General features: G+C 34.4%; 1 protein-coding gene across 1 annotated transcript in view; it reads left to right on the top strand.

The window, feature by feature from the left end:
• The window catches only part of LOC128170984 (uncharacterized), a 35,267-nt gene extending 17,365 nt beyond the window's left edge, over positions 1-17,902 (top strand). The window contains 22 exon segments of the mRNA XM_052836746.1: positions 269-459; positions 4,398-4,637; positions 4,900-5,014; positions 5,282-5,392; positions 5,608-5,718; positions 8,931-10,625; positions 10,703-10,983; positions 11,155-11,241; positions 11,475-11,855; positions 11,960-12,045; positions 12,152-12,215; positions 12,301-12,486; positions 12,751-12,977; positions 13,307-13,559; positions 13,649-13,813; positions 13,901-14,069; positions 14,496-14,686; positions 15,627-15,822; positions 15,825-15,865; positions 16,089-16,203; positions 16,518-16,653; positions 17,059-17,902. Coding sequence (XP_052692706.1) covers positions 269-459; positions 4,398-4,637; positions 4,900-5,014; positions 5,282-5,392; positions 5,608-5,718; positions 8,931-10,625; positions 10,703-10,983; positions 11,155-11,241; positions 11,475-11,855; positions 11,960-12,045; positions 12,152-12,215; positions 12,301-12,486; positions 12,751-12,977; positions 13,307-13,559; positions 13,649-13,813; positions 13,901-14,069; positions 14,496-14,686; positions 15,627-15,822; positions 15,825-15,865; positions 16,089-16,203; positions 16,518-16,653; positions 17,059-17,230 — 5,213 coding nt within the window. The 3' untranslated portion in view covers positions 17,231-17,902.
• Positions 17,903-20,751: the final 2,849 nt, after the last annotated feature.

The following is a 20,751-nucleotide window of genomic DNA, read 5'->3' as shown; positions in this document are numbered from 1 at the left end:
TTTTTTAATACAATGTCATTTTTTAAGAGTGGAAATTATATTCTGGATATAGTAGATAGTAGTTTTGTAAAACGTAGAAACAGTCAATACTTGCAAATGAACATACTTCTTTAAACGAAATAAAAAAAATGGATGAACTTTATCGAGATAATGCATCAATTGTTTGTCTACATGTATGTTTTCACGTTAAATATTAATGTCAAAAAGTTTCCGTACGATAATAGATTTGCATCTCAATATAAACTTGTTGCTTGTCTTTAACTGTTAGGTAACTGCACTTGTAATGAAGGATATGCTGGCAGCGATTGTTCCTTTGATCTCCTTGGACCACCAACCATTACTCACATGTCAGACTTTGGACTTTGTGACAAATCGCACGAAACTTGTGACGAGATAACTCTGTATGGAAAATACTTCATAGAAAATATGAACACAAGCTGCTTCATGACACGGCACACGGTAAACACATAATTTAACTAAATGTTATACAATTATTACTTTTTAATGTCATTACGATGATTTAGTAGCCTGAGATGTACATTCACAGAGCCGAAATCAAGTTTCGTTTTGAAGACGGACTCGTATTGATCTTTAGACAAAACAACTATATATATATATATATATATATATATATATATATATATATATATATATATATATATATATATATATATATATATATATATACCCTGAAACGTGCTACTACACCTCTAAAACGAACCGTACCGTTCCGTGCAAGAAACGAACCGTACCGTTCACAAAACGAAACGTACCGTTCACAAAGCGTACCGTACCGTTCACAAAACGAACCGTACCGTTCACAAAGCGAACCGTACCGTTCACAAAGCGAACCGTACCGTTCACAAAGCGTGCAAGATAAGTTATGCAAGACCCGCCTCCAGACGGACAAAAAAGCGTACCGTACCGTGCAATAAGCGTGCAACTTCCATATACGGCTTATTGACCTAATGTCTTTCGATGAATACGGACGGAGATTATCGCTGACCAGATAAGTTCAATATTTTGCTAGATTTTTTACTCGGGATGAGATAACACATACTAAGATTTAAAACTGTTATTCTTATTAAAACAGTCACAAAAATATTTCCTTTCTTAGACCGAAATCATTTCTTTGTTTTTCGACAAAACTTGTTTAGCCGATTTCTTAAACATTGTAAACTATTTATGTTCACACAATTCGTGGCTATACAATTTTGATTATTTTTATGAAATGTTTGAAACATTGGGTACATAGGCCTACTGGACTTTACATAGCTTTAAGTGATTCGAGAGAGAGAGAGAGAGAGAGAGAGAGAGAGAGAGAGAGAGAGAGAGAGAGAGAGTTACCCGAAGCGTTAAAAAAGTAGCGTATGCTTAGAAATAAATACATTATGGCTAAACAAGGGTTGAAATATGTATAATTTTATATCCTTTTTAAATTAAAAAAAAATGTTGACTTAAGTTACGCAGACCCAGAAAATGTAAATGACAACCACATATTACCGGTAACTCGAGTGATTTGTTCTTGAGCTATTTATGTACCGATAAATAAACAAAAAATCACTCATACATGTATGATAAATTGTCAATAAATACATGTACAAAATCTTAATAAATTAAATGCAAGCATTGAACGGAAAAAAGTACACACATTTCATAAAATAACTTTCAACTTTATCTCCCGCATAGCTGGTAATGGCGTCGTGATTTCACATGAACAAAAATGGCTGGTGCGTAACACGTGTACAGAAGCTGATCTTTGATTCTATACAAGGTGTTAGTGTCTTTCTTTGGTTTTTAGCAGTTATTGTACTTTACAACTAACTCTGTATATTTGGACACTTAAACAGGTGTACACGAGATGCCGGTATTCACACCTTTCCACGGACACCTGTTAGGTTACAGTAACTCATCACAATCTGTCGTGTGTACATTGAGTATACGACAATCGTGTTCTCAATTTTTGAAATTCTTATAATTCAAAAATTTGAATACGGCAATAATATGAATAGATGCTGGTCTAAAATGTAAAATAACAAAACTTCGTTGCGGACAATGGGTTTTTTCACATTTTAAAACTCCTAAATTCATTTTTCGTAGGGGGGCTTCGCCCTCTGAACCTCCCACCAGAGGAGAGCCCGGGGGGGGGGGGGGGCACTGGGGGCCTCAGGCGGCCCCCAGATCCCCTGCCGCAATAAATTTGCCTCACTAGAATATTATCTCAAGCTACGCCCCTGAGTATAGTCTGAATATATCTTACTTCTACTTTATAAGTTTCATGGCTTTTCTTAATCTCTAAAAAACAAAAGAACTGTCTGTAGAAATGGACACATACAACTACACGTAAGTCTATCGGCGCGTGGATCCGTGGAACAATTCAGCGACTCTATACATGCGGGATTTTCACATATTAGCTTGCGATAAAAATATCATTTACCGGGTACATTAATGTACCAAAAAATGAACTTGTCTGTTGATTATAATACTTAAAAGTTTTATCACTGAACTTTATTATTTCGCTTTAGGTTTCTATAGTTGGTCATTTGAGCGGGATTTTATCTCAGGGCTCCACGTGCTTCGCCTGTCAATCAGTTTAAGTATAACAGTACAGATCACACCATGCGCCGCGTGTTACTTGGCTCCTCCTATATGGCTATTAGAAAATTATCGAATGAAACGTTTTTGTTTTATGTTTTCTTAAATTCCTATTGAAAAGAGTGTTCCTATTTTAGATTATTCAACAATTATTTCTCTCCGATTTCATGATTATAATTCATGTACGGGCGATCAGAGTCGTTTTCCCTCGCTGTCGTATTATTTTTGTTACTAGATAAATTCTTATATATTAATCACTTTTGACATTCATTTGTTGATTACCGGGTATTTTTTCGTGTCCTGTTTACAATAAGTATGTGTGTAAAAAGGTAAATAAAATATAAACAGGCTAGTCAGCATTTGTAAAACGTCAGCTTAATCGCATGCATAAAGTGAAGACCGGACACTTGTTCAACAGAATGATAAATATCGCCATTATATAAATAAAAATTATTGACTTGTTGTGTATATCCAGTTGTGTACATATCGTATGAAATATGTAACATCAACATGTATAGTTTAACGGAAAAACAAAAACTTATAGTCATATTTTGACTATACACGCGATCTTAGTTCAGATAAGAGAGGCGATGACGGGTTAGATGTAGGTATGATCTATGTATACAAACAAGTGCAGAAAATCATAGAATCGATATTTAAATGAATGAAAATTCGTGTCAAAAAACTATATAACAGTTGATTTCAAGATTTCTTATCTGAAAATCATTGTTTATATTGTTATTTATTTTACATCGACTATTCACTAGGGCGATCGGCAATAGTGCTACAGTAGTACGCAATAAAGAATGATCATACGAATTATGAATAATAACAACTAGCCGAGAATCAAGACAACGATAAAGGAAAAAAAAAATATCGGAATAAAGTCGGGGCAATTTATCATAGCAATTTTAAATGGATTAGAAGTATTTAATGACTGAAACTCAAGTACATGTATAGAAATAAAAACTTAAGATGCTTTGTAAAATTATCGAAAGCTCGCTGAATCAACAAAAATATATCGGATTAAAGTCAAACAGTTCTTTTAATCTATCTTAATGCTTACATTAATCTAAATTGAATACTAATAATAACAGACTGATCAAAATCAAAATTACCCCCGCTTCCCGGGTGTCATTGAGTACACGGTTCACGCAACGTATCAAAAACGGGGGAACGGATGGACGTTATGATTTTAAATAGATCGATTGAAATACTTTTGAAATATATCATATATAAAAGAAAAATTCTGGTCATAATTACCACCTTGCTGAAGTAGATCGGGCAAAAACTAAACAAAATTATATCGAGAAAAATCAAAGCGTTCAGGCCACGCCTACCTCATTAATAAAGCGCGCAAACCGTTCACAAAGCGTGTAGCTATTTTTAGCAAAGCGTACCGTGCAAGAAGCGAACCGTTCCGTTCACAAAGCGTACCGTACCGTTCACAAAGCGAACCGTACCGTTAACAAAACGAACCGTACCGTTCACAAAGCGAACCGTACCGTTAAAAAAGCGTAACGAACCGAACCGTGCAACTGGTGTAGTAGCACGTTTCAGGGTCTGTATATATATATATATATATATATATATATATATATATATATATATATATATATATATATATATATATATATATATATATAATCCAAAATGAGTAAAGTTAATCCACACAAGTATTAAATAATAAAAAATAACAGAAAGCCGATTCAAAACTCTACCGGTTTCATTATAATCTTCAGGAGTTTTGAACAATCACCATAGTGATACTAATTGTTTTATTTATTTATTATTTTTAATAGTCAATGGAAGATGGAAGCTCTGTGTCGATAGATGATTATGTAGTTGGACTAGAAGAAAGAACATTGTTTGAGGGCTTCTGCCCACTGGAGTACGACTCATCCAACCACTGGGTTACAGAATTTAGCTTTAATATTTCAAATGACGGTAGCAGATTTACTGAAAACTTTCAGGTTTACACATACCAATCGCTTTGCCAGGAATATCAAAATGACACAGGAAATATCACATTTGTTTTTAAGGTTAGCGCTTGCTAAATGCATAATGTAATGTTTGTTACAAGATTTATGTACGTTTAATTAGTTTAATTTTCTTTGGAATGACAAATATAAAAATGATAATTGTCTACACCTCCCCCCCCCCCTCTTCTGTGTGATAATGTAAATTTGTTAAATAGTTTTCTAGAAACAATTTTCCACATTTTTCAGCGGCTGTTGATTTAGGTTAAGGACTTTTTTCCAAGGGTTGTGTTTTTATCACGTTGTTCAAATTTAATGTTTGCAGGAGGGATACTGTTTCATCAACAACTCATGTGTGGCTGACGGATCAACAAACACGAACAACAAGTGTGATATATGCAACACGGCCAAGTCTAAATCTGAATGGTCATATAATGAAGGTACAGTATTTTTATATGACTCAATAATGATTTTTCTTAACAGTCGACTCAAAGAGAGACTTTTTAATTATTCTTATTATGGTTTAATTGAATACCATTGTTCCTTTTTTGACTAGTATTTATTTAACTGAAAATCAAAATTTAAATATAGTTTCTTTGAAATGTCTAGTATACATATCTAATGAAATGATATTACCGGTTTATCAGCGAATTTGTGGCAATGTAAAATAAGTAATTTTGTATGTTCTATTTTACTTATTCACTAAGGTCACTGTTATATATCCGGGGTTTGCTACAAATATGGGGTCTTTGACGGCAGTAACGCCTGCAGTATCTGTGATCCTTCTGTAGACAAATCAGCTTGGTCACCAAACACAGGTAAGCTTCTCCAAAACATTTACAATCAAAACTAATATGGTACAAGTTTTTAAGCGGTATGTACTGTTTGCTTATAGGATTATCTTTTTTAATTACCAAATTGTTTCTAGACATAACAAAATCGTTTGGGTGGTAAAATTATTTTCCATTCATAAAAAAAAAAAATATTTTCTTAGTTAGTAAATACTGAGTACGTGTAATTATCAATTTTTGAGATTTATGCTTTATTGATGGCATATGCTATGGTGACGGTCAGACACAGATAGACGAGGACTGTCATGTCTGCCATCCAAATGTATCGAGAAGCAACTGGACCTTAAAAAATGGTGACATTTTCATTAATATTGCGCTGATACATTGTGATTGTTTATAGGTTACCTGTGTCACTTAGGCGACCTGTTGCAAATAAACTTCGTACGTTGTCGTCCGTTAACAATTTTACATTTTTAGCTTCTTATAAACTTTAAGATCAATTGTAACTTTTTTAAGTGTGAAGCGTTTTAATGGAAACTAAATAGTAAAATTCAAGGCTTTATCACCCCTGGGGCGCCATTGGTGGGCGAAATATGAAAAAAAACCTTTTAAAGCAATTTTCCCCCCTTACATGTGTGTGTGTGTGTGTGTGGTAGGGGGACTTAATGCATGGTTATGATGTCCATAAAGCCATCTATAATCAAAGTACTGAGAGTACTGAAAGACGGGGTCCTGAAAGTTATTGTAATTGTCTTGGATTTCTTTGAATATGCTTCCAAAATTTATGAGTTTGAATTAGATGTTACAATCTATGTTAAATCGGCTTTTTGCAATTGTTTGATACTTTGTTTAAATTTTACTCAATCCCGGCCTTCATAATTGTAGAAAATTGACACAACGGTATATTATGTAAAACAAGCTTATCTTTTAAAAAGATTGGTTAGCTAGCGCTGTAGCCATCATTAAACACAGAAACAGATTTCTAAAACATTGGTTTAAATTTCTGAATCGATTAACTTAGTTAACAATAGGAAGGCACAGTGGTGTATTGGAGTTGTGCTGGAGTTAGGTCTCAGCTTCAAAGTGGGCTTCACATCGGCAATGGCATAGCCCATTGACTGTTCCTTAATCATTTTGTATCTACTGTAATTTCAATTTCAATTTTGAGGTGAAAATTTTCAAAAACCATTGGTACTGTTTTGTAGCAATCGTATCTTCTCGGGCCTTTCTGGCAAGCTATTCGAGGTTGTTTTCAGAGCTTGAAGGAGTTTAAGATAAAGCTAGCTATTTATTATGACATTTAAAATAACTTTGCATCATAAGACCAAAGCTGCTGTTACTTTTTGACATTTACCAAAAAACACAAAACTTCATGTGAAGATGATAAAAAGAAATTCAAATGGTACAGTTTATCAACAGTAGTACATTATTCCCAGAATCCCCTACTATTGAGTCGGGCATGCGTATTCCAGTTAAAAAGACAAACGTAAAAAGACTAACGGGCTCGAGAGCGCTAGCAATTAGACCCCAAGGAAAAATGTTAAAAATTACTACTAACCGGGAAAATCAAACAACTATATCAAAGTAGATAATTTTAATCATTTGATTTATTCAATTTTGTGATCCAAGGGAAATCCACCAGTCAGACGGTATCCGTAATAAAAGTTTTATGAAAACCCCGAAAACTCTAAAACTGCTGAATTAACAAACAAAGTGAACATTTGTATACCGATAACAAACACAGGCACCTGACGTTAGAAATTTTTTTCCCAATAACTTTGACAATAACAATATTTGTCTCGGTCTCGATTTTGATTTTTAAGACCGACTTATCTGACACAATTTTCTTCATTTGCGATTAATGCAAAATTAATAGGTCAAAATAAATCCGTTCGCCACTTATCAAATTCAGTTTAATCAACTAAAGAGCCAACGAACGAGAAGGCAAATTGAGATTTTTTTTTTATTTTCTTTGTACAAAATTCCTTTCGAGACGAACAGCAGTCATATCGCAAATAGAGTGGAAACCAATGAAAAACCTATTTAATTTGTAAAACACCTATTTATAACCCGTCCCGATTTTAACTTCGGCTTGCGCATGAAGTTTGGTAGTATGAAGGTGAAAGATTGTCAAAATAAAATTCACAACTTTTCAAAAATGGCTCATTGCGTTTGGGAACTTTCATTTCGATTCCACCATCAACCTCTTCTATTGATTAGTGAGCTCGTACACCATCTCAATCGTCAACGGCGCTGTGCATTCAATTACGTAACTCATTCCACATTTGAACCCGAGCAAGAATATTTTGATCATTAAAACTATTTGTTTATTTTCTAAATAGAATTTTGTTTATAGACAGAGAACTTTTAAAGATTGAATGCGTGTTTTTATAATACATATTTACTGAAATGTATGAAAACTTCCTGCAATATTTTCTTATGCGTAGACTCAATTCATGTGTTCTATGCGTGCCTTCCGGTTTGAGACTTCGGCTGACAGTAAACTAATAGACGGGGTCACGTGATCCCGTCTAAAAATTGTGAAAAAAGTAGCCCCATAATCAGGGGTTCAGGCCCTAGGGTGGGATAACTGTGGCCATGTAATAAAAATATGTGATAAATCTTTGAAAATCAAATTCTCTCTCCCTATATAACCTTAGAGAAATAATTTATGCATGGTTATGTATCTATGTAGCCTTCTACCTATATTGTGAAATTCATAACCCCTGGGACAGTTATTCAGGCCCTATGGTGGGGCCAATATAGCCATGTTGTAAAAATGTATTAGATCTTTGAAAATGTTCGTCTTTACTCCAATACTTGTTTGTGAAAAACTGAGTGAATGAATTGTACACTATGTCTTCTACCTAAATTTAGAGATTCATTCAATGTTTGGTCCATAGAGCCATGGAATAGATATTCTGAAATTCTTCAGACTCTTGTACCCTCGCCCCCCCCCCATTAACTAAGGTTTAGACTTTAATATAAAGCTTTAAATACAAGCATGAGACACTGACATGTTTTATGGTACTCAAGTGAACGTCAAGGCCTATAAGCCTCCTTTTTGCATTTTTCCACATATCATCACGCATATCCCTACAATATTTTCAAAAAGAGGTTTAAAAATACTAAATACAGATTGAATTTGTTTCTTAACACGTAGGCCATTGTTTGATCGATAGAGTGTGTTACAATACGAATGATGTTGAAAGTATCAATCCCTGTAGAGTCTTTGATACCTCCCTGAACACTTCTTTCTGGTCAATAAATACAAGTATGTTCTACTCCCGAACCATTGTATTGTTATATCATTTTTGATAGAAAGGGTACCAGGTTATGGAAAAAAAAACTTTATTTATTAACATATTTAAATAAGATTTTGTTGATTGAAAAAGTAATATAATAGTCATTTAAAAACTTACACATTTTACATGATTTATGATAACGACATTTAAAATAACGTTTTTCAAGCCGTTTTATATATAAAAAAAATTGTTGCACTCCTAGAACATTAGACGTACTTTCATATATTTTATATAGAATTGTTTTGTTTTAATACCGGTAGATTGTGTAAGCACTATAAACAATGAAACAACAACAACATCTCCACCAACAACCACGACAATTCTAGATACAACAGTAACAACAACCAAAACCATTGATACAACAACGCAAGAACCTACAACTACAACATCAGAACCTACCACTACAACATCAGAACCTACCACTACAACATCAGAACCTACCACTACAACATTAGAACCTACCACCATAACTCAAGAACCTACAACTACAACACGGGAACCTACCACTACAACTCAAACACCTATCACTACAACATCGAAACTTACCACCACAACACAAGAACCTACCACCACAACACCAGAACCTACCACCATGACTCAAGAACCTACCACTACAATTCAAACACATACCACTTCAACGTCGGAACCTACCACCTCAACACCAAAACATACAACCTCAACACCAGAACCTACCACCTCAACACCAGAACTTACCAGAACTACGCCAGGACCTACCACCACTACTCAAGAACCTCCCACTACAACTCAAGAACCTACCACCACAACGCCAGAACCTACCATCACAACTGAAGAACCTACCACTACAACTCAAAAACCTACCACTACGACACAAGAACCTACCACAACAATTCAAAACCCTACAACTAGTCCTCAAGAACCTCCAACTACAATGCAAAAGCTTACCACTACAACTCAAAAACCTACCACTTATCCTCAGGAACCTCCAACTACAACTGAAGAACCTACCACTACAACTCAAGAACCTCCAACTACAACACCAGAACCTACCACTACAACACAAGAACCTATCAATACAACTCAAGAACCTCCTCAAGAACCTCCAACTACAACACAAAAGCCTACCACTACAACTCAAAACCCTCCCATCAGTCCTCAAGAACCTCCAGCTACAACTCAAGAACCCACCACTACAACTCAAGAACCTACCACTACAACTTATGAACCAACCACTACAACTCAAGAACCTACCACTACAACTCAAGAACCTACCACTACAACACAAGAACCTACCATTTAAACTCAAAAACCTACAGCTACAACATTAGAACCAACCACGGCAACTCAAGAAGTTCCAACTACAACTCAAGAACCTACCACTACAACTCATGAACCTACCACTACAACTCAAGAACTTACAACTTCAACACCAGAACCCACCACTACAACTCAAAAACCTACCATTACAACTCAAAAACCTACAGCTGCAGCATCAGAACCAACCACTACAACTCAAGAACTTCCAACTACAACTCAAGAACCTACCACTACAACTCAAGAATCTTCCACTACAACTCAAGAACCTACCATTATATCTCACGAACCTGTCACTACACCTCAAGAACTTACAACTACAACACCAGAGCCTACCACCACGACTCAAGAACTTAGATCTAAAACTCAAGAACCTACCACTGCAACTCAAGAACTTATCACTACAACTCAAGAACCTACAACAACATCGGTACCTACCACTACAACTCAAGAACTTAGAACTAAAACTCAAGAACCTACCACTACAACTCAAGAACCTACAACAACATCGGCACCTACCACTCCAACACAAGAACCTACCACTGCATCTTCGGAAACCTCAACATCACCAGAACACACAACCACAACTCAAGAAACTTCCACTACAACACCTGAACTGATCACTATAACATCAGTTCCATTGACTACAGAGCAACCTTATTGTAGGTTATACAAAAACCCTTTGAGTCTATATTATTCTGAAGTAGAATTACTTATAAAACGATATATTTTTTTCTAGGTATGAAAATTCCAGAAGAAGTGTTAGTAGAGTATCATAGTGTATCATGGTTCAGTACCAATGAAACAAATACCACGACAATATGGACCGTGCACCAGCCATACATTAACTTCAAATGCATGTTTGTGTTGCGTCAAGACACATCATTATTCTACAAGATTGAGTGGTTTGTCAATAATGCCACTTTAATAAAAACAGTCACAGTGTCAGAGGCTGATATTGGTCTGGCTACTTTGTCCTCTAATGATCTACCACCACTTGACAAGACGGCAGGACTTCAGGTACATAGGCAAATATGATGGATAAAGCAAGATCTAACTGTATCAATTTCCAAATTATCAAAACACAACATTAAATGCATTTCACCGTATTAAGTATGATGACAGTTCTGTTTTCTGTTGCACTTTTACATGTAAAGTGAGATTACTGTTTTCATTTGACCTTCTTTACAGATACAATGCACAGTTAGTGTGTCAAAAGATCTTCCGCCTGCAAATTGCGAACGTAATACTAGCCCCGTCTTCTTTGCTGGGATAAAGGTTATATATATATATATATATATATATATATATATATATATATATATATATATATATATATATATATGACAATGAATTTCGAGCTATTTTGTTTTAAGTGTAACATAAATGCCGTAAAACTATCATATAATCTCAGATAAACCAAACATATCATCACCCTTTAAGGAAAGCAAACAAGTCTATAATGATGTACATGACAATATAAACGCGGTAAAACCATTATATTATTTCAGGTAATCCAAGCATATCATGATCTTTTGCGGAAAGGTAAAACGTCTATAATGCTGTACATGACAATTCCTTACGTTACAAAAACCGTAGTTGTGAATGGGCAAGTTCAACCACTGCCCGCCTTGGCAATATATCCCCATCTTCCTCAATCAACATCCAGCTGCAGAGGTACTATTGGTGTCGATAAGTGTGTGATTGAATTCAAGGCTTTTTCTTTCACTGAGAGACAAATGTATGATTCTAATGATTGGAGACAGAATCAAACACTTGTTTTAAATCACGTGGACACAAATGGATATGAAATTGATCAATCCATGACGGTACAACTGAAGACCAGGTCAGATGGTAATACGTTTTGGAACAATTTTAATCAAAACATATCGGTAAGTGAATCCTTTCTGAAAAATTCCACGGTACATGTAATGATTTGTTTGGTTTAATTTTAGATGGCTATTTGTATTGTAATGTTGTATCCCTGTTGCTTTAGATGACAATCACAGATTATAATGAATATTGGAAAGGGACGTCGTGTGGCTCCAAAACTGATCCCCACATGTATACGTTTGATGGAGTGTAAGATGTCATTATTTTCATCCATGTTATCATTTAATATCTATAACGGCAAAAACAATTAAATTGTTCAAATTGTTAACGACATGGAATTGAATTTTTATTTCAGATCATATGAAAATCACATAGAGGGAGAATTCGTCTTATATCGGAATATGTTATATAATCAAGAGGTTTGTTTTCTTCTCACCTAGAAGTTTGAGTAATTTGTTATCGAGAAGCACGTTTTCAAAATGATCTTATTCCCTTTTTTATTAGGTACAGACTAGACACAAGCAGTGTCACCCTGATTACAATTTTCCTCATTGCACATGCGCAGTATCCGTGCAATCAGGTCAAGACGTTTTTCTTGTGGATCTGTGCGGAGACGTACAATTCGTTGATTTTCTCAGCTGTAATGATAGCGTTATCCAAGTCTACAAAAAAAGTGACAAACTCTACAAGGTACGAATATGACTAATAACTTCAACATACATCAAAGACTTGTAATTGTACCTATTTTCGGGATATCAATCCATATGTTCCCATATGGTGTGCTAATTTCAATATATACAAGAGGGGATTTGAAATATAAACACGCACTTGACTAAATGTATATTTTGGTTTCATAGCTACATGTATGTGTTGAAAAAAAGAACACACAATTTATCAATATAAAGTGACATGTTTGTGTTTGGTGTTCCACCTAGCCATACAATTTTTTTAAAGATTTCTTTACCTACTGGAACCTACGTGATGGTGTCCCTTGTTGAGTGGCCTGTCCAAGGATCCTGGCAGATAGACATTGATATCTATCCGTCCTTGTCTGATGTGAATAACACAGAAGGTCTCTGTGGAACTTTAGACGGAGACCGCGATAACGACTTCAAAAGACGGAACGGGGACACAGACAATGTGAACCTTGTATATCCGGATGACTTCTCAAATTCATGGAAGTAAGTAGTTTGTTTACAAGTTCTTAACAATAGATGTTTAAATAGGATTCTCTTTAGAATCATTAATGTGAAATTATTTGTAGAGACCTACTATTCGTTGATTACGTTGAATCTTCGATTACTTTACCTTTAAATAAAACTCGGAGAACATAATATTATTCACATAAGAGCACTTCAAAATACCTAAAAGTAAACAGGCTACGAAAAATGATAATCGGATATATAAACAAATGTTCACTTGGTATTTGGTAAATTTATGAAAGCTTTTGTTCAAAATGTATTCAATTGACACTAAGTATAAAACTGCAACTTCATTAATAATTATCTAGGGTGTTGGACAATGGAAATTTGTTGAAAGAACCACTCTCTACGAGACAACCAATTTCTTCAACCCTTGATAAGATCTGCATGTGTACGTCCAATGGTGATCAGTGTTCATACAATACTTTGACCCATTGTTCAACAACTGTTAAAAAACAATTCCTGTGCACCGAGCTAACAGTTCAAACTTCTGTGTCTCGTAAAAAGAGAGCTTTATCACAGAAATGGATACCTCCTAGCCTTTCAGTACCAAAACCTTTAGTGAGTTTCAAGTGTTTAAATTGAAGAATTATATAGTGAAATTGGAATTATGTATGAGCTTGAGCTATGTGTTTATTTTCTTTTTTAAGACAAGAAACAAACGAGACGTACAATTCAACATTTCAACTTCACGGGAAAATGCAGAGTCAGTTTGCACCTCAGCGTTTGAAAGTTCTGATCCATATAAAACATGCCAGGAATATGTCAGTGACTTGAGCAATTCATCACTTTCAAACTGCATAAACGATGTCATTGTAAGTACTGTTAATTATATTTTCTGTTGACACTAGTCTTTGACATTTCCTTACACGGTTTGTTTAAATCAACATACTTTATTTTAGATGACAGGTGATTATAACATCACAGCAATCCACGTTGAAGCGGCTCTACACCAATGTGTGACTTTTGTTGGCTTGAACACAACACTACAAAATGCTAATCCAGTCGTTACTTCTAGCCTACAAAGTCTTTGTCCTAGTAATTGTAGCGGACATGGCGTTTGTAACAAGGGTATGTTAAAAAACATGCTTCGATGCAAAATTGTCCTAGAAATATTTATATTTTTTGGTAAAAGTAGTTTAGTATATTTAAACTGCAACACAATTTGTCTTCAGGGTTGCAATAAAAGGAAATCTGCAAATTTTTGTTTACATAGAATTTTGATGATTATCACGGGTAAATGGTATATCAACGATAAAAAGAAATATTCAGACTTATTTAATTAAAGGTTAAACTTAATAATTAGTGTCATCAGGAAATAGCATTAATTGTTATTTTGTCAAATTATTGTGTAAATGGTTACATAAGCCACTAAAGGTAAAATAAGGCATCTCGTAAAATAAAGCGCATATTTTAGACTAACTGAGATTAAGTGAAAATAGTAAGTTTAATGTTGTGTTTTTCTATAACATTGCATATTGAAACATTGTGTTTTAGGTAACTGTTCGTGTGAAGTTGGATTTGGTGGAAGTGATTGTTCCTTTGATATCCTGTCGCCACCAGTTATCTGGGAATCAACACCAAGTGCCATTTGTGACAAATCTCTGCATCAGTGTTCCAGGGTTTACCTCAAGGGGCGCTACTTCCTTGAAAATGTTGAAAAAAATTGTTTCTTTAATAAACAATCAGTAAGTTTGACTTATGATATTCTGTGTCTGTTTTTTTTAATATTTCATATTTTGGAATTTATTTGGAGTTGATTTTAATCAACTCTCCCATGCCGTCACTCTGGCAAACCGAAAGTGAAACAGTGTTTGGACCTAAGCACTTGTGACTTAGTTCTTGAAAATAATAGAAAAATTCGATGTAATGTTTGCTAAAGCATTGTTTTTCAAGGAAACTTATCTATAAACACTTTGAAAATAGTCCGATTTTATATAATACGAACAATTTAGATATTTTTGTAGTCTTATGTATTCCTACGCCAGAGTTTAATATAGTCTCGTTCAACCAAACGCTCGGCTGTCTCCGTAAATCTCCGACAAGCAGAGAGGCTCTCTTGCTTGTCGGAGATTAACAGAGACAGCCGAACGTCTGGTTGAACGAGACTAGATTTCGATATCAATAGTGCTTGGATCCAAACAATATTTAGAATTTTTTTTATTACTAATACATAGATTAAAATCCGTCTTTAAATATTACACAACATGATTCATATGAGATTTCTCGAAATTCTTGTCAGAAAAGTCTAAAAATCCATATTATAAAAAAGTGCGTAATTCAAATACAGACTAGAAACTAATTGCCATGCAAGATAATAAATGAGAATCGATAAAATCAACTCCCGTCAGTACTTCAGTACTTTGATTTTTTAAGTGACCTTATATAAAATATGTATGTCACACATTATACTCACTTTTGTTTGATAAATATGATATCTAAGTACTTAGGCAAAACACTTGTTTATAGCCATTATAATTATGATAATCGTTTCATCACCTTGATATAAAATGATATCATCTTTTGTCGTGTTTTGTATTGCTTATGGGTTTATTTTTTCATCAATATAACATATTTTTCTCTCTTGTTAATACTTGTTTTTCAACGTGGCATTATTTTTATTTAAAGATTCACCATGATGGTTCTGTACTTGCTTCAACTCAACTAGAGAGCTCCCTAGAAGATGAAAATCTGTTCAGAGGATCCTGTTCAATACCAAGCAATGACGTCACATCCTGGGTTACCAAGTATATGTTTAATGTGTCCTATGACCGTAAACACTTTACTCAGTCGTTTTCGTTTTATACGTATCAATCTGAATGCCAACACGATCAGTGGAAAAGGGACTTGACCAGTTTACATTGAATGTATATTTGTTAAGTGATAGAAAAATGAAGAAAAAAAGATGAAGCATCTACAAAAGCATCTCGAACCATGCCTTCTGAAAAAAGTCATGTTTATTTCAATTTTCCTATTAAACGCATGGACTGAAATTATGTTTTATGTTATTTGTGTTTACAAGAATCTGTTTTTAAGAATTTCCAAATTCTTCATTGTATTTTCAACAAATCAAAATACGTATTTTTTCAGAAAGAATACTGTTTTATTAATAACACATGCGTTCAACTGGCCGCGATTAATCCTGAAAATCGATGTCAAGTGTGCTATCCAGACAGAAACAACTACCAATGGTCTGGAATACAAGGTATTTTAGAATTGAAATATCTTTGGGCAAAGAGTATTTATTCTGATATAAGTGTTAGCTTCAATACAAAATTTTCTGCTAACATGACTATATGGTAAATGAACATATGGACACTAAGACAAATTTCTCCAAAAAAGTGGTATTAAGACTGAAAAGATAAAAATATCTAGCTTATATATTTAGTGTAAAATTGGTCGCTATAATGAGCTAATGGCTTAATGCTTGATTTCTTATCAACTTTATATACATACAATAACATCTGAATAAATGCCAAAGGTCCAAATCGCTAATATGCAGTGTATCTTTGTCTACAGATTGTGAATCTACAACAACACCAGAACCATCAGCTTTATCCACCTCCACTATAGTTTACATAGTCACTGCATCGGTCCTGGGTTTTATTTTGGTGGTTGCAATTGTAGTTGTAATCGGAGTTTGGAAATATCGTCGGTAAGTGAAATTAATACACAAAAATATACACCCATCTACTGATGACCTTTGTGAGGTCATGCGCGGATCTAAAGGAGGTGGGGGATATTATACCTAATCTGACCCCCCCCCCCCCCGAGTATTCCCCCTTACTTGAAAAAAATTCTAGATCCGTGCATGGATGTGTTATGTTAATGAATATAATGGATTAAATAAGAATACAGGATCATGATTTACATGTTGCATTGTTTTTCTTTACTTTTAGTGTAAGACATAACGTGTCAAATCAATGATTCGAATCAATAGAAATATGGGCATAAAATCATTCTCTGTGGATTTGCTCAGATAAAACAGATTTATACACATATATCACAAAATAAATCTCTTAAAACACGTATAACACAATATGAATCCTTTTCATCGCAGGTCTAGGCAATACGCTGAGAGCAGTGAAGATGAGCACACAGACTACAGGAGGGATGTCGTCAGTAAATCCTGGATGCGCTTCTTTGATGACGGAAAGCTCCCATATATACCTAGGGGTAGTCGATACTCTACTCAGACTTATTCCAGTCCAAAAACTGAACGATTTTATTAAGATCAAGAACCGAGAAACTTCTGAGTGTAATCATATAAGTATATTCGGATTGTGTTCCTATATATTCGATGTTTGACTAACTGAAATAAATCAAATGTATTTCTATATCATATCAAAAAGTGCTTAAATATTGTTTTTAAGGCAACGGAACATATTATTTTTCATAATTATACCTTTTCAAAAGACTTACATATAGCATTCTTATTATGTATAAATATACATGTAAAAATATGAGATAGATTTAACGACAAGTCATAATACTATCAACATACATAATTTTTTGATGTTCAATTTTTTTAGTTCTTTACATTATTCATGTACTAAAGTTTTATATTGTTTGGATTTTTCCTGTACTGTAATCATTGAGAACTAGTTAGACACATTTGTTATCAATATTTATCAGTCATTTTTTAAAATATATTATAAAAACATTTTTTTTAGAAAAAGTGTGACATTAAAATGACCGCTTATTATTTTTTTCTAATCGTGTGCACAATATGAAGTTGTTTTAATATCAAACTTACCTTGCAACTATGTCATACCCCAAGGAGATTTCTTTTAAAAGTTCATAAATCATCCACTTTTAAATTTTGTTCTTTAATGATAATTAAAGTATCAATATAAAAATAGTAATGTATTATAAGTGTTCACAATAAAATGTCATATTCCCAATGCGTGTTTTCTATCTCTCATCATAAATCTATTAACGCATATGATCTGATCATTATCAAAACAATACCAGTTAAGTTTTCAAATATAATTGGTATTATCAACAATTAATATGTTGACAAATGTACCAAGAAGTACAAACGCACTTTAAAGACCGTTATGAATTATAATTCGTTTCAAATTTCCAATATCACAATTGTTTCAAAACAATTTATGTGATTCTCCCTTGACATTGCTTAATGTTATCTTGCCTGATATCCTGGATTGTTAACAAAACTGCCTTGCATTTCTTTTACTACTTTAAGAGAGAGAGAGAGAGAGAGAGAGAGAGAGAGAGAGAGCATCAAGAAGTTTTGTCAAGTCACATTCTTTTCAGTCAACTTTTACTAGTAGTTGAATGGTAAAATATGTCCCAAGCCAACACCCTTAAATTAAATATATAAAATATTTAATAGCATTATAAGTTATACATGTAATAATATGAATTTCATCTTGTGCAATGATTACAAAAATATAGGGGAAATGCTCTTTTCATGACAGTACAATTACCCTTGTAAATAAAAAATATGATATTTTCGTAGAGAGTCTTAAGTCGTATGCTGTCCTGTTCAGACTAAACTTGCAGTTTTATATTTTATGGAGAAAGCTTTGAATTCGGACACACTGAAACTAAAGCTTTCTTTAATTTAAAGCCATTGCTTTTTAACACCCTAGTTATTGGCAAAAATACTGGGATATAGCTTAAGAAAACAAACATATATTTAAAAAGAAGGGTTTATTTGTGTCAGATTGAGGCATAAATGCCTTTAATGGTTCATAGTCTGATGGCTTCGTTATGTATATACATTGTAAAATGATTTAAATGATTTTAATTTCAAAAATTGTCTGTATGATATATTTTTTTTCAGTTGAACATATAGGGGAAAACATTCCTAGGGGAGAGAATAAGTTAATTAAAACTAAATCTGCGTTAGATTTTGTGTATACATTTAAATACGATACTGGTATGATTATAATGAATTAATAGCATTAAAGTATAATTTATTTCGGTTGAACTCGGTGAATTAGAATAAAATTATTTTCTTTTGCGGAAACGCCAATAAGAGTTAAGGGCGGGTCTACAGGTTTTCTAGGTAAGTCGTGTTCGATATGTACTCATTCTGGCGTTCAAACTTTGAACGGGAAAGTTGCTCCAAGTGATTGAGTAATCTTCGGCATGGAGGAGCTCTCAGCATCAGACTTACTTGCAGAGTTAAAGTTCTAGAAGGAGGAAATTAAGGAATTCGTTAATTCAAAAGTGTCGGGCTTGGGTGAAAAAATATAATGCGCAAGTGGTTCGGCGAATTCTGAGTTGAAAAAATTCAAAAGGCAGACCGAAATTACCTGGAGGTCGAAAGGACATAAAATTAATTAGTACAAATTAATACAGATATTCAAGAGTCTTTGGAGTCTATAAGTTGGGCGATTGATAACGGAAAAGTAGACTACGCGAAGGAAGTCATAAAAGAAGCAGGTCAGAAAATTAAGGAGCGAAACAAGCATATTCGAATTGGAAAGATCACGTGACCAGTCATGGCGCAGTAGGTGGTTTTCGGAGGCTCTGACTTTTTTGCCCAAATTGTACACTTCAAAAGACTTGAGCTTGAAATTCTCGCAGCGTAAATAGGTATTTTGTATGCATTTAGCTCAACCGCTCGTATTTTCAGTTGAAATAGTAAAGATAAACAACATATAAAGACAAGACCGATAGACAGTATGGTGGTATGAACTCTTTTCACTATTCAAAACAATCAACGTTACAAGTGTATCCGTGTCTAAATTTGTCTGTGTTGTCCTGTGTTTGAATCGTGTGGTAGTGCTTGAGTAATAAATGTTTACTCTCTGACAATATTCAACAACGAAAATTTTAGCTCGCCTGTTTCCGTTAAAATTCGAAATCACCACATCCAATATCCAGTTATCTAGTTAATGAACATGGGTGGACATAATCAAAACAAACCCCACTCGTCCTCAAGAGACGAATCAAGGTCCCAAACAAGGTCCCAATCAAACAAACGTCAGAGGCCAAACTCTGATACAGATTCCTCTCAAAACTTGACTCAGGACCTGTCAGACCTAAGTTCCTTATTAGAAAACCTGTCAAATGACAAGGGAACTCCACAACAAGCGACAAGTATCATTCTTAAAAACTCAGCTTTCAGAAACAACATTGTTGACAGGCTTGCGGCTAGAATCGGTGATCTTGAGCAAAAGATTAATTATCTTGAAACCCGAGTAGACGATCTCGAACAATACAGTCGGAAAAACTGCTTGAAATTTTCTGGAATTCCTGAGCAACACAATGAAGATACTGACCAAGTCGTTCTTAACACTGTCAACAACTACATTTTGAAATCCACTGACATTACCCTCGATCGATAATCGATTAGCAATTCACATCGTTTGGGACCTCCACAAGGTTCAAAGTCTCGACCTAGGGACATTATTGTGCGCTTCACAAGGTATCGAGACCGTGACGCTGTTTTTGAGAATAAGAAGGACTTAAAGAGCTTCAACACAAACCCGACGAACAATTACAAAATATTCGTCAACGAGGCTCTAACAAGACGCAGGGCCCTGCTGTTTATGAAGGTCCGTGCAGCTGTCAAAACAGGCCATGCATCTTCCTGTTGGACTAATGACGGGAAAATAATTGTTAAACTTAACAATTACAAGAAAATCACCATTCGTTCCGAAGAAGATGTAAATTAACAACTTTCGGCAACAGGTAAATTCCGCCATCCAAGCTCTGCAGCCGCTGCCGCTTGCAACGCTGACGAGTGTGCGCTTTGTCTTCGGACAGACTGTGTAAG

This window comes from Crassostrea angulata, chromosome 2, assembly GCF_025612915.1.
Source record: "Crassostrea angulata isolate pt1a10 chromosome 2, ASM2561291v2, whole genome shotgun sequence".
NCBI classification, from domain to species: Eukaryota; Metazoa; Mollusca; class Bivalvia; order Ostreida; family Ostreidae; genus Magallana; species Magallana angulata.
The sequence above is the reverse complement of the archived record's forward strand: the minus strand, read 5'-3'. Positions and strand labels throughout refer to the sequence as shown.